Below are 15641 nucleotides of genomic sequence, written 5' to 3' on the forward strand. Positions count from 1 at the left end.
GATTGGACATTGCATTCAAGAGATCAACACAACAATGTCTGTGATTGGCTAAATTGCTCAGCGCTGCAAAAGCACGTTCTAAATATATACATTTGATGTTCTCCAGAGCGCAAACACAAAACTGTTTCGCAAATATAGTATAACAGTATCAACTGAGGGTGCTCTCTTGCTTGCGTTTGAGGGTGCTTAGCGCATTCTAGCACCTCCGTAGGACCAGGCCTGGTCTGGAGAGCTGGCGATTTCCAGCAACACGAGCAACAGCATGCCTGCGTGTCCAGCGATGCAAGAAAGTTGAGATTTATGGCTTTTGTGCCCCATTCACACCGCCAGCGACACACAATGTCAAAGTGACACGATCCCATTCATTTTCAATGAATGACCTTTGTCGACAGAATGTAGGCGTGTCAAGAAAAAATTCAGAAATGTTATGCAAATCAGCAGCAATTTTCCAATAGGAGAGAAGACTGCCAATGGAACTCACGTCACCGTCTCGAGTGAAGGCAAGGCAAGACAGAGTTCTGGAGCAATTTCACTGTAATATGATTGAACTGTAACCACATAGCCTACATGGACATAATAAACTGATGTGTGGAAAAGAAACTGTAGGTAGTGTTATGAGTTGTATTCATACATTGATAGTTTGTGCTGTTCATTAATTACATGATACATGCAGTGAGCAGTTTAGCACAGCTGCAGTTCATGTTACAGTTTCCCCTGCATTATGTTGTTGATTATTAGGGAGTCGGCGTGAACGGGCTTAAGTCGGTGCTCGGGAAAATTTCTTGTTTGAGATCAAGTCACTTCAATATGAATCAGCATTATCGGCAGTTTTGTGTGAGGGCGAAAAAAAAGTTCCCCGCACAGATTTTCAAGTTGGTCACATGAATCGCCACGCTTGGTTTGACAAATCAAACGAGATTTGATTTAATAGCAATGGCTGAGGGGAGGGAAACCCATTGAGTGGCTTTGGAAGATGGACCACTTTTATGGTGCTTTTTTGGCAGCTCCTGGTAACAATATGCTTTCATTGTATGTAAAAAGAGCAGCATGAACATTTTGCCCAGCATCTCCTTTAGTGTTCCACAGAAGAAAGGAATAAAGTTGTATGGGATTGAAACAGGTGAGTGAAAAAAAAGGGAAAAAAAATCCAATTCTTTGTGAACTATTCCTTTAGCAAAACACTTCCCATCACTTAAAATATCATCACCCACCAACAGCAAGTCTTATATCAACACTGCAGCTCTCTTCTATTCCCTGAAACAAATGTCCAAATGAAATGGCCCATTTCCTCTGTCCAGATTACTCCTGACAAAACAAACACACCGACACAAACACAAGCAAACGAATACATAATGACCTGTTTGTGAGGTGGCAAAGAGTAAAATCAATGAGATGAGACATGTAGGACCTGGAAGATAAAACAACAAATTGACTTGGAAAAACACATTAATCTCATGTTCAGTGAAAGCAAACAGAAGCCCATCACCCTTGTTTATTTCCTTGGAGTGTGTTAGCAGTGGGTAACAGACTGCACAAATGCAATAAGATCTAGAACTCTTCCATCAAAAAGGCAAGAATTATCTAATCATACTGAAGAAAATAAATCATCCATACAGCATCAAAGCTGGACGATTCCCAACAGGTGATGTAATATGCTGAGGCAAAGAAGCCTTAATGCTTTCGTCCTTACTGATTGAAATCTATACAGTATTAGCACGAATACGCCTTGGATGAGATGTTCAAGGTCTAGAAGAAAAAATCCCCTGGTAATATTTTAGCAGATATTTCCCTTCAGCAGGTCGCCAGGCAACTGTGTCCTCACGATTCAGGTCCATGGTGAGAATAACACAACGAGGCAATGATCACAGATATGCTTCCTATATCTGGATCTTACACTGAGACAAACTAAATCCCCAAACATACCCCCCCCCCCCAAAGAAAAACACAAATTTTACAGAGCGAAAAACATATCAGATCATCAAAAAGGCTACGTTAATGTTGGCCGACTACGGTTTGTGTAATTAACACTTAGAGAACCTTAAAAAAAAATCTTTAACACATTTGCCTGTGAGATGTACCATGTGATTACATAAAGAGACAGGCAATGCGCTCCACTGTGACGATTTTCCTAAGAGCTCAAAGCAACAAAATCCTTAGCCAATCAACAAAATTCACAGTATGAAGGGTGGTGGCTGTTGAACAATTCAGGCTTCCAGCTCCGACTGGGTGCACTGGCTTAGGGCTGCACGTCACACTGGCTTTTTATAGAACATGTACCACATTTCAGGACTGATACATTTTAGATTATGTTGCATCAATTATGTACGTGCTCTATTCTAGACTTCGTTTCTCTGTGCTGCCGTCACATTTTAATTAGGGAGACAAATCAAAGTGGTTATTGAGGCTGAGTTTGAACATTTCTGTAAAATTGTACACCAGTAGACACCAGATGGTACACACTCTCATATATATATATATATATATAAATTATGTGTATATAGTGTGTATATATATATTGTTTTATATATTTATCTAACTACATAGGCTATATTATAAAAAAAATCATCTCTTCAAAAATTATGTTTGACATGAGAAATTATTTTTTTGCTTATACGTGTTATATATAATAAACCTTTACATTTTAAAAATATATATTTCTCTAAAAATATATAAAAATGTCTCTTCAAAAAGGAGGTTTAAAAAACAATGACACATTTTTACTCTCTATCTATATATTATATATACACACTTTATATTATAGATTTTTTTCAAATATTAGCCTATATAAAACACGTTACATAAAAAACATCTCTTCAAAAAGTATGTTTGACAAATAATGAAAAATTATATTTTTGCTTACTTGTATTATATGTATATAATAAACCTTGAAACATTTAAAAATATATATTTCTAAAAATGTCTCTTCAAAAATGTGGTTTGAAAAACACTGACAAATATTTTTACTCTCTATGTTAGAAATATATATATATATCCCTAAAATATATGAAATATAAAGATTACATCTGTTCAAATATGAAGTTGGAAAATTTTGAAATTCGATTTCCAATACTTTATGTATATAAAAAAGAATGTGTGTGAAAGAACGACAAAGTCAGTCAGTCCTTTGGCTGAATTTCAAAAGCCTGATTGCTAATCAAAGCCGAACCGTTGGACCTGAGCTTACCTGCAGCACAAGAAAAGCTTAATGCACATGATTACTGATGCCATGCCTTTCCAGAGTCTCCCACAGAGAGGTGGCCTGATTGTCTAGAACAAGGAACAGAGTTGCTGAGACACAGCCTCCGGTTTGCTCTGAATTCAAAATATCAGGGAGGGAGCCGAAATGGCTCCTCTTTCATGTAGCCAGGCTGCTAGGTAGCTACAGTAGTGTGGGCTAGCACTGTCAGTTATCCGTGTTCTCCCCCTGCTGTTTGCACATGGTATTCCAAAAAAAACGGCTTGGAAATAAGGAACACCTTGATGTTATATAACAGTTTTATTTATTTTTTGGTAATGCAATCATGCATGCATCACGTGGTTTTCCGTAATTAATGTTAAAAGAGGTGAAGACAGTTAGCCAGGATGTGTGAGCTTTAGAAAATAATAAAAAAATACTGGAACATTGATGTCTGTGTGAAACAGATTAACCGTCTATTCATAAAGGTATGACTCTATTCTGAAAGCAGCAGGGGATTGAGAGCATCACGCCGCAGCGACACGGATGATTTTAAATTAACAGCGAGCTTTTGATGGTGTGCTATGGGCATTCCTAAAAGGTAACATAAAATGTTAAATAAATAGTATGACCAAAGGCAGATAGTAGCATCTCTGAATGAGTGTGACTGCGTTGGGCAATTAACATTCGTAGAGAGTATGCGTCTTTGAGGCAGAGTGACCTTGGAGGCAAACAGAGAGGAGAGCCGCTGAGAGAGAGAGAAGATAACGAGGCAGACCAAAGACACGGAGCAGAGGTGAATTTCAACATCAACTCAGTATGAAGGCCAGCTGTGTAAGAAGGGTACAGAACAGTGAAGATAAATTGGTGAAATTCTTCATTTGTCCTTCCACATTTTCTAAAAATCAAGGTAATGAAAAGAGCCAGAGTCCAGCTTCATTTGAGCAGTCATTAACATTTTATTAACATTATGTACAAAATACTGCAGTGGAACAAGTCGAGATAACTTAATTAGCCACAGATGACAGTCAGGCTGCTATGTGAGCAAGCCCGAGACGTCGCTGAACTGAAGGTAGTCCTGAAGCAGTGTGGGGACGGGCAGCTGTTGGATAAAGGAGGTCTTAGACAGAGCATCGCTGCCCACCGATGCCCGCAATGCCAGCCTGCACAGATGAGTGAGGGCAGGGACTGATTCTGGAACCAAGAGCAAAGGGGTTACTGAGCTGAGGCCACTTACCACATCAGATGATACATACAAAAATAAAATAATACAAAAAATGAAATAAATAAATACTTTCATTCAGCATGGATGCATTACATTGATCAAAAGTGACACAGTAAAAGCATTTTTTACAAAAGATTGCGCTTTCAAATCAATGGTGTTCTTTTGAACTTTCTATTCATCAAAGAATCCTGAAAAACAAATTGGCAAAAATAATAAGCAAGCACAACTGTTTTCAACATTGATAATAATTATAAATATTTATTAAGCACCAAATCAGTATATTAGAATGATTTCGGAAAGAGCAGGTGTCACTGAAGACTATCACAGGAATACATTTTTACAAAAAAAAAAAGTATATGCATGTATATACTGTGTGTGTGTGTGTGTGTGTGTGTGTGTGTGTGTGTGTATGTGTGTATGTATATATATATATATATATATATATATATATATATGCACATTTGCTCATCTGTAAATTACTTAAATAGTTCAAACGTTTTAAAACAAACATTCTAATGCAAACTATTGGGTTTTGAATTGTATCATTAAACAGTTTGAACTGATTACAAAAAATGAACTGAACCTAAAATGCCCCTATTATGCTATTTTAAACATTCCTACTTTTGTTACGATAGGTATACATGCATCCAAGGACAAAAAAGCATGGCCTCTTTTCTCCTAATGTCTGGAATGGTTAAATAAAGGATTCAGTCTCTCTAAACCCTGCCTTTCCGAGAGCTTCCTCTGCTCTGATTGGTCAGATGGTTGCGTCTGTTGTGTCTATCAGCGCGTGTCGGAAACTAAACCGCCATTACCATATCTGAAATTCAACTCATGAGGCTTCCTTGGCACTTGTATACGTAGTGATATGAACAGTCCTCATCCTATAAAAAGTGCATGCAAATTGAATTCGCAGCATAGAAAACCGCATCTTCTCAACATGTCCACATGCTGCTACAACATGATGCTTCTCAGTGTTTGAGGACGGGTCAAAAGTAGAGGTTGCTTGCAGGCAGCCTATGAAGACAGCTGGCATTATGAAAATTTGAAGTGAATTTCGATCCTTTCTTTTAGCAGGCAATTTATTTATTTGTCGTGCACTTTGAGCTTTTAAACTTTGCAGACCTTTTACATAACAGCTATGTGAATGAAAGGAATGAATATCAGCACTTTAAATGTAATAAAGAAACTCTTCAGGAAACTTAAAGCAACACTAAATAACTTTTCCTCTTCAGTCGCCCTACAGGTTGGAAGCGGAATTGTCCATTACCGCTGTCGTAAATAATTTAGCATACCGCAGCCTACTGTCGCACGAACGCTCGCTGCTATCCAGCAGCGGCTTTGGAATGAATGATGTCCACAGACAAGGTAGAGTATGTTGCATGATTTCATGTATGATATATTGCGACATCAGAAATGAAGAAAAAATAAATAATGACTATTGTAACGCTTGGCGTAAAGCAAGTCAAATTTGTAGTTTTCTTATGTCTCATTCGAACTACAGAAACGCGACCCGATCTGGCAAACTTACATAGTGCGGTTGAGCAGATATAGGGCCGCAAAGCGAATCCAGAAGTGCCTTTCACTCTGTTACGACTTGATGAACCACTGATATGATTTTGGAAAAAAAATTCTTTAGTGTTGCTTAATGGACAAATAAATTCACTATTTAGCTTAATTTCACATTACCAACAAAATAATGGTGAATGTACAGTACATATATGATATATGCAATATCTTGTTGAAAAACACCTGATCAAAGTCATAAAACCCACACATACTGTACACAAGTGTACAGTTCATACCGAAATGCTTCCGTGGCGTCCAGGTGCCATCTGTTCGACGGTGAGAGAGAATCTGAAGCATTGCGGAGGGCAGAGTCTTCCAATTAATGAACTCCAGAAAGAAATTAAGCACTCTGTTCTCAGCTTCTTCAAGCCTGCACCCAATTACAGCATAACAGGCAGACGAGAAGAGCTTAACACAGTGGTTTTTAACTCTGACGTTAATAAAGCACGATCATTTATTAAAAGCCATGCATTGGTGAATCCACTCATGATTAAAATAAAAAAGCGTGTGTGACACAACAACCGCAATGTGTTGCTTACATTTTGTCCTGTAGGAGCAGCATGGGGTCCATTCCGGTTTTGAGCAGCAGGGGGAGCCAAAAAGAGGCGCTCTGCAGCTCAGCAAGGGCTCTATTGGTCAGCTCTCCGAGTCGGTCAACCTGAGGGAGCCCAGCGTGCTCCAGGATCAAGGGCAGGTGCTCTGGTACATGGCCCTGTAACGCAAAGGCATATATGCCCATGCTCACATGAGCCCCTGCTGCCAAGAGCATCAGAGTGATCTCACGAGTCTGGTGACACTCGCTGTCCAAACTGAGAGACAAACGGGGGAGAAAAAAAAAAAAAGGCATACTGTCCAACTGATTGTGTTTAAAATGAACATAAAGCAGGACATGAGTGTACATCTATGTCATACTTCCAAGAGTTGCACCACAGAGCCATGTCCAAAGGGCAGCTGTATCCAAACTGTCGACAGCTCTGGGCGTCTGGACTGTAGCCCTTCTTTAGCAAGACCCGAAGGCTGTCCGCTTGTCCGCTAAGTACTGCCAAGTAAACTGGACTGACCTTTCCTTCACCCCGGTCACATTCTCGCTTCGTTACCGGAATCAGCTTCTCTAAAATACTACACAGAAAGACAAGAGATGAGCGGCCAGATTAATCCAGTGTAGCAAAAATTATTTCATAAAGGCCAAAGTTACACTCTCATTTTTTAAAAGTACAAAAGGTTAGCTTTCAAATGTTATTTATATTATACTAAGTAAATGTCACAATGTGGATAGTTTTTTTAAAACGAGGTCTTCGTAAGCACTAAACAGACCCAGTATGTAATCTAGCAAGCTGCCGTACCTTAGCCGACTGAACTGGGCCGCAGCATGGATGGGTAGCTGCCAGCAGTCCTCATTGCAGTACAGGTTAGGGTCAGCTCCATGGGCCAGTAAAACCTCCACACACCGTACGTGGCCCTCCTGAGCGGCAATGAGCAGCGGTGTGGCCAGATCGTTTGCTTGGCAGTTCACATTCGCCCCTGTGACAACGACAACCTGTGCTTAGGCACACTTCCTGATTTTAGGCACCCCTTAGGCACAGTTCCTGGGTCAATATATTTTGTTGATATACGGGAACAACATTCCTGCCTGAATATTGAATCATAACCATATCCCTACCCCTAAACCTATCCATAAGTTATCCATAAAATCAGAGGGAAATGATAGGTGAATAAAATGTATGTAGAACCACCTAACCCTGGTTGTAAGCCTAAACCGGACAAACTAAACGTTTCCCTCAAATCTGACTGGTTGATTGGAATGTTACCCCAAGGGTCAACATGTGGTACTTGGTGAAATCACGTTCACCTTAGAGCAGTGGTTCCCAAACCGGTCCTGAAGCACCCCAACACTGCACGTTTTCTTTGTCTCCCTAATCAAACACACCTGATTCAACTCATCAGCTCATTAACCCATGTGATAATGAGATGATGAGTTGAATCAGGTGTGTTTGATTAGAGAGACAAAGAAAACGTGCAGTGTTGGGTGTGCGTCAGGACAGGTTTGGGAACCACTGCCTTAGAGGAACAAAGATGTTGATCCAAGAACATGCTTTACTTGGTGAAATCAGGTTCTGCTGCTATGTTGTTCCAGGAAAAACAAATGCAGGAACGTGTTGTGCTTGGTGTGGCTTTCTTTATTTCATTTCCATTTAAGTTAAATAAGTGTGTTCACCGTAACAAAAATGTCAAGTTATTAGAACAACTCGGTACGAATGTACTCTTTGTATTAATGTTGGTTTCATATGACTTTTATAAACTTCTATATGATTTTCAAGAGAATTTTTGATGACTATCAAATGTCAAGTAAAAAGTAAAAGAATTTCCCTACACATTTTACAAAACATGGGATAAAAATAAGTTGGCAATTAAGATTAGATAAATGTGATTTACTGTCAGCCAACAGTTTCATGTAAACAACGAAATACATACATGAAAAAAATAACCAATGAACAGAATAAGATCAATAAACAAAGATAAATAATCATAGGCTTAGCCTTCCCCTGGCCACGGATTTGAGACTTCTCTCAAACGGTCTGCTGCTGCTTATGATAGACCAGTTTGATATTTGCGAAAATCTCAGAATTGGGAGATATAAACTTGTAACTGTGACAAAAAAAGTCAGAATTGTGAGGAAAAAAAAACGTATAGGTTAAGTATAAATGTTATAAAAAGTATAAATAAACCCGTGTAAAATGTTATAGTTTTAAATATGATTTTAATGCTGGAACTGTAGGGCTAATACAACAACAATAAAATAATCGTATTCCATAAAAAATACCAACTTTAATTTCATTACCAATATGCTGACAATCTAAAATAGAAATATTTTGTAACATTACAAATATTTTATCTTTACAGTCACTTTTGATCAATTAAATGCATCCTTGCTGAATGGAAGTATAAAGTTCTTTAATTTTTTTTAATAAATATTAATAAGCAGCCAAACTTTTAATGAGGCTTTTTTCACTATGAAGACAATTTTTATTAAACTTTATGCCACCCCTCCCTCACCACCCAAAAAGTGTGAACATGAATTTTAATTAAGAAATTAAAAATGTGCTCATCATAGCGGACTGTATTCAAGTCTCTTTATCTCTATATTGAGTTTTTACTGCAATCATTGAATACCTTCATAGATCTGAACAAATACATTTTGTGTATTGACCCTTACATCAACCTGCTTATCTGCCTCAGAAGAACGTGTCACTGTAAATAGCATGGTGGATACAGTAGTGATAGCTCTAATGTTGCAAGAGTTGACACTGAACATTGACCAAAGCATTTAGTGTACAAAAAGAGAAGCACATGACTAGCTACACGCAGTTCATACTTCATACAGGATTAATCATTAAAGAAGTGTTCTCACCGGCATTTGCAAGAATCTCTAAGCATCGGTGATGTCCATATTGTGCAGCAACAAATAATGGTGTGATCCCATAGTCATCCACTGCCTCCAGAGAGCACATGCTCACCAGGAACCTCGCAATCTCAGTATAGCCCTGGAAGTGTTATTTACAGATATTTATTTCTTCAATTTCTTGAAGAAAGATTTTGATAACTGCCTCAGATGTAGGATTTAAAAGCTTGATTAAATTAGAACGCACACAATGGCCCTGGGCTTTCATTTTTTGAAGTTTAATTAAACATTTAGAAGTATAAAACTAATTGATATAGGTATAAATACAAAATAGTAATAATGGGCAACATAAATAATAATTTGATTGATGTTCTAGCCTAAATAAGTAGTTGTTTTTTAATGATAACAATTTTCTGATAAGCCCTGACACTTAATGGTCAATAAAAAGAGCTGCAGAACTTATATATAAGGTATGTGAATGTAGTATTTGTGCAAATTTCAAAGTTTCCAAAACATAAAAGCTTCATAAAATCATAAATTAGAATTGTAGTTTAAAGCTATAACCTTGTAAACAGCTTGATGGAGACAAGACCAGCCTGACACAGAGTGAGTCCCATTGACTTCTGCTCCATTTCGCACCAGTAGCTCCACAACATTTTTGTACTCCCCATCTACAGCTAGGAACAAGAAGAAGAAAAAAAGAGACAAATATATAACAAGACTCCAAAGAGGTAAAATACACATGGTAAACAATATCTGACCTGTGATCCTAGGTACTTTTGGGTTTACCTGCAAAGAGGGGACAGGAGAGCTCATTGGTTGTCCTGTTAATGTCCGCACCCCCTTTGATTAGCCACTTCACCGCCCGGAGGTGTCCATTCCTCGCAGCAAAGTAAACAGGAGTCTCTGAGTTGTGTGTCAAAGTGTTGACATAATCTTCACAATTCACTGAAATAAAGAGCATTGAGATACAACTAATGACCTGCACATTAAAGAAAACATTTCTTGAAGTCATACATCTCCAGTTTAATAATTATACAAACATACTAGTGTGTCAAACACTGTAGCTCTGTAGTTGGTCTTCAAGGGACAGTTCTTGTAACTAAATCTGAATATGTGCATATTTAAATCACATGAATCAGATTTGAAAGCAACCCTGCCATACAAAAACAAAAATACAGTACTTAAACCAGAACTGGAACTGAAAAATAACAACAAGAAAATACTGTCTGTCTCATGAGGGGAAGATTTGAAGGACTATAAAACAGAAATGGTTTCTCACACAAAGCTTAGAATATGGCGCTCAAGTTGCATAGATAAATGTTTTCATACATGCATGTCATTTGTCAAGATTGACAACCCCAGTCCCCAATCGTTTTTACTTTATGGAAAAGAGCAGCTTACACATTTTGCCCAATATTTCCTTTTATGATTAATGCAAGAAAGAGATTCGTACAAATTTGGAATCATACAGGTAACGTTAGCCTAAATGAAGCTAGAATTTTCATTTCCATCCCCTTCATTGCCTAAACAAATAACTCTATTTGATGGTCCATAATGCATCTTTACACAGCTGATTTAAGGCGGTTCAGTGCCTGCTCAAAATACAGTGTAAAAAAAAAGTTATGTTGCCTAAAAGCCAGACTAAAAACTGTCTGCTATGACCCACCTTAGGCCCTAGTGTAAAAGTTTAGTTTACTATAGCTGTGTGAATTCATTTATGCTACATTTAACCAGCATTAAACAGTCTGCGTAAAGAGACCTAATTGGCACTGTAAGCTCTTACCGGCTGCAGGGAGGAGTAGCCGCACACACTCCGCTGATCCAGCCGCCGCGGCCTCATGCAGGGCGTTCCAGCCCCGGTTATCTTTAACGTCCACCGCGAAGCCTCTCTGGATGAGCTTCTGCACCCGCCGACCCTTCCCCTCACGGGCTGCCAGCGCGACGGCTGAACAGGTGTCTCCATAGCACTCCGTGAAGTCCATCGATTTTTACCTCCACACAACACTAACTTTACCCCTCAAACATTACTGAAATAGTTCATGCTATATCATTTACACACAGTGGCTCTTTACTGAGTGCACGTTGACAGTTCCAGATCTTGAATTACACCTGCCTTATACTGCAGTGCCACAGGTTAAATCTCAAGTGAAGTCAAGTGCACACTAGGTTAACGTTAACGTTACATGATAAGCAGGGCAGATAACGGTGCTTTGATTGCAAAATAACGAGTTAACCACTTCAAGTATGCTAGTAGTCTAGTTCATTTCCCCACTTTGAATCTTTAAGATGTCCACAAGGCAACAAAAAGATCAAGTGAAAATCATGTTGCGGTTCTAAACATCTGTAAACACAAATTAATAATGACAGAATCCACAAGCCAGACCGGATACCTTTAACGGAACTTCCGGCGATTATGTTTTCTGATTGGCTGATTCAGTGCTCCGGCTAGAACAGACATGTGTTACTTTGCGTTCCGTCTATAAATAAACAAGTGGAAATAATAATTAAAATAATAACACTAATAGTATTATATATATATATATATATATATATATATATATATATATATATATATATATATATATATATATATATATATATATATATATTTAAAAAAAAAAACGATTCCAATATTTCGTTTAACATATTTTCCAATTGATCCACCCACTAAACCGAAACAGACACCTCCTTAAAATAGAAAGGGAGATATTATTCAAGAACGGACAGTAGCAAAGTCATTAAAATATTTAACTTACGTTAGATATAATTACATAACATAAGGCAGCAACATATGAAAAAAAGGCGATGCAAATCATTGCTTGTCTATTGAACAAGCGGTCAAAAAACCTAGAAATACCATTTTAATTAAAAAAAAAATTAAAATAAAGGAATGAATGAATAAACAAACAAATAAATACATCGCGACAATTTAACTATTGTATTTTAACAGCTCTATATATTTAACTTCCTTAACATAAATAACTATTATTGCTACAACGGCTATTGTTATTAGCGTAAGAATTCTAAAATTACTACTACAGTAGCAGCTACTGTATTAAATATTTTGGTGGATATTATTCTGGTTACCATGGTGATTTATTGTAAGCGTTTTGTAAACTGGCTTTTATTTTGAAAAATGATATCTCCCATTATCCCGTTTATACAGTCTATGGTTTATACCTTCAACTAATGGCGTACATATTTTAACGTTGATTTTTGTAGTTAAACAATAAAACGCTGTTTTTATGACAGCTTGTAAATTAGACGTCACACGACGTCAAGAGAGGAAACTTGATGCGAGGTATCTTCGCCTAGACCTGTATATCTGCCTTTGACAAGTATGTGTTTCTTTTGTAATCTTCATATCCAACCCTGTCAACATACCTAACCACCAGACTCGTCATTGGCCCACAGGCCCTAAAAAACACGTCCATCTAAGTTACAAATAAGTCGAGGCTGTCGAGCATGTGTTCACTGTTCAGCAGACACACCGTGAGCAGGCAGCAGCAAAGATGTGGGTTTTTGGTTACGGATCTTTGATTTGGAAAGTTGACTTCCCGTACGAGGAGAAACGAGTGGGTTTCGTCAAAGGTTTTAGTCGCAGGTTCTGGCAGGGAAGTACGGATCATCGAGGGGTGCCTGGAAAGGTATGGGCCCGATTATTCCCTATCAAAGTAAAAACGAGTTGATCAACAGCAGGTGCCCAGTCATTGTGACCTTTAAGGATGACAAAGCACTTAACACAGGCCGATTAACACTCTGATTTCTTATTGATTTTATTTCAGCCTGGGCGAGTGGTGACATTAATAGAGGATCCTGAGGTAATGAAATACTGCTAACGTTACCTTTATACGGCCGAACTGAAGCCAATAAAATGCCGACAATCTACTTTTTTGACCTATCATCCATGACTGGTTTTTCTATTGCATTGGGGGCAAATTTTTTTTAGACATTAGATACTTTGCTTAACATTATCTAACAGTAAGTTATAATTCCCTTAGCATTAAAATGTATCCAGTGCTGGGATGATTACTTGCAAATTGTAGTCCATTACTGAATACAAATTAGCCTACATGATAAAAATTGTAGTTAGTAACTATTACACTACACATTTAGGTAATATAATCAGGCTACTTTTAGATTACTTTGGAGCTAACTTGTTTATAACATTGTTTTGAATTTTGAAACATTACATTGTCACGGTTTCCCAAATTAGGGTTTGGGAATGAACTGCAGCCGGGGGTTCAAAATCAAATAAAACAAACACTAACTAAAAAATATACAATATTTCATTTGTTTATGCTGTGTGACCTCACAATTTTCAATTTATTTATATAGGCACACGACTAGTTGGTCTGTGTGCCATTCCATAAAACTGGAAGACTTTCTGAACATATAAAAGCAGGCTTTTTAGAAAGGAAATTTTAAAAGAAAAATAATAACTAGGGAATCAATGAATTCTTAATAATTGAATGCCAATTTGTGAATATTTTGTGGATTTTTAAATAGATTATTACTGATTAAACAACTCATACATTGTTTTTATTTTTCAATTAACTGTAAAAAAAAAAAAAGTCATTCTTTTTAAATAATCAGTTTATTTTGACCTCCTGAGGTTGACAATCAACATCTGAGATTTAAACGCACTTTCACTTACCGTTTATTTAAAAATATAAATATTTAAACGTTTCAGACCCTGTTTTGTACCATTTTCATGGGAAGTGCCTTTTTTAATTATATTTGTAATATTTAATGATAGCATTAGATATCCATGCATTTCATTCACATGCACGAATAATCCAAACTGTTTGTGTGTGTCCGTTCACTCTCCTCTTTCCTGTAGGGATGCGTATGGGGTGTTGCTTATAAGTTGCCATCAGGCCGAGAAAAGGAAGTGAAAGAGTATCTCGACTACAGAGAAAAAGGCGGGTATGGGGTGATCACAGTTACATTTCATCCCAAAGATGAAGAACACCAACCAATGCAGGACACGTTGCTCTACATCGGATCCTATAACAACCCAAATTACCTTGGCCCAGCGCCTTTGGAGACAATTGCTCAGCAGATTGTGAAGTCTGTAGGCCCCAGTGGCAAGAATACAGATTACCTGTTTGAGCTCGCCGATGCCCTCAGGCAACTAGTTCCTGAAGACTTCGATGATCACCTGTTCTCTTTGGAGCGTCTTGTGAAGGAGCTGCAGGAGCAGGAGATCGAGTGATCTGCTGTTGTCTATGTTGTCCTTAATCTTCTTAAGAACTCAGGAATTTTGTGAATTTTTTCCCTCATTTATCAACTATGACAGCTGATGCAAACTAAACCCTGTTACCTGGTAAACAGATAACCAGTACGTTTCTGTTCTTGAATAGAATTATCCAAGGCAGTCTCTTTACTGAACACTTGATTTTATGACGTGATGTTTCACATTGTTTGTCTTTTGTGTTGAACATTGAGATACAAATCAGGTACTTAAATTAATTTCAGTGTATGCTGTAATAAGTCATTGCGTCCATGAAAATGTAAAATAAGTTATTATTCTGAGGAAACTTGAATATATTACAAAGCCATTTCTTAGTTATTTCTAACGTTCCTTACCTTCAAATAAACCATGGAAGGGTGAATCTCATTAACATGTTTGTCACTTAAAAAAAAGATTTTGAACATGAAACACGTTCTTGAGACCATTAAGAATAATTTTTGCCTCGTATAACATTATTTTAATGGCATTTAGGTATGCAAACCCACCAAATTCACATTGACATACTATACATTTTTTACTGTAACATGGTCAATTTTTCTGGTATGTGTGGGTTAATTATATCAGTGGGAAAAAAACCCTCACTCTTTCCCTGGGTCCTCAATATTCCTTTATAAAAAAAAACAATACCCTTGGCCAGTTTCACAGACAAGGCTTAACGGGATAGTTCACTTTAAAATTAAAATTCTGTCATCATTTACTCACCCTCAAGTTGTTTCAAACCTGTATTAATTTATTTCTTCTGCTGAACACAAAGAAAGATATTTTAAAGAATGTCAGTAACCAAACAGTAGTCTGTACCCATTGACTTCCATAGTAGGAAAAAAAAATACTATGGCAGTCAATGGGTACAGACTACTGTTTGGTTACCGACATTCTTCAAAATATCTTTCTTTGTGTTCAGCAGAAGAAATAACTTAATACAGGTTTGAAACAACTTGAGGGTGAGTAAATGATGACAGAATTTTAATTTTAAAGTGAACTATCCCTTTAAGCCTAATCCACGTCTGAGTGG

The 15641-nt window shown here is 37.5% G+C and overlaps 2 protein-coding genes across 14 annotated transcripts; one reads left to right on the forward strand and one right to left on the reverse strand.

The window, feature by feature from the left end:
* Positions 1-4110: 4110 nt before the first annotated feature.
* asb3 (ankyrin repeat and SOCS box containing 3) lies at positions 4111-14815 on the reverse strand. 13 transcript variants are annotated; one of them, XR_013795770.1, is made up of 12 exons: positions 12864-13121; positions 11763-11849; positions 11156-11364; positions 10159-10317; positions 9934-10046; positions 9379-9511; positions 7313-7490; positions 6882-7088; positions 6509-6778; positions 6206-6339; positions 5932-6008; positions 4111-4369 (listed from the first exon to the last, which is right to left on the reverse strand). XR_013795770.1 is itself a non-coding variant. In XM_079595993.1 (11 exons), the coding sequence occupies exons 3-11, from the start codon at positions 11352-11354 to the stop codon at positions 4212-4214; spliced, it is 1551 nt and encodes a 516-aa protein (XP_079452119.1). In that variant the 5' UTR covers positions 11355-11364; positions 11763-11849; positions 14480-14815; the 3' UTR covers positions 4111-4211. The 13 variants fall into 13 exon arrangements, 10 of the variants coding, with proteins under 10 accessions (XP_079452119.1, XP_079452117.1, XP_079452118.1 ...); XR_013795771.1 differs by having other exon boundaries at positions 11156-11376; XM_079595993.1 differs by lacking the exons at positions 5932-6008; positions 12864-13121 and adding an exon at positions 14480-14815.
* On the forward strand, positions 12885-14590 carry chac2 (ChaC, cation transport regulator homolog 2 (E. coli); the record flags this gene model as incomplete). Its single annotated transcript, XM_079596001.1, has 3 exons — positions 12885-13019; positions 13158-13193; positions 14216-14590. 3 exons carry the CDS (start codon positions 12885-12887, stop codon positions 14588-14590), a joined length of 546 nt encoding a protein of 181 aa, XP_079452127.1.
* Positions 14816-15641: the final 826 nt, after the last annotated feature.

Source organism: Phoxinus phoxinus (assembly GCF_949152265.1).
Source record: "Phoxinus phoxinus genome assembly, chromosome: 21".
NCBI classification, from domain to species: Eukaryota; Metazoa; Chordata; class Actinopteri; order Cypriniformes; family Leuciscidae; genus Phoxinus; species Phoxinus phoxinus.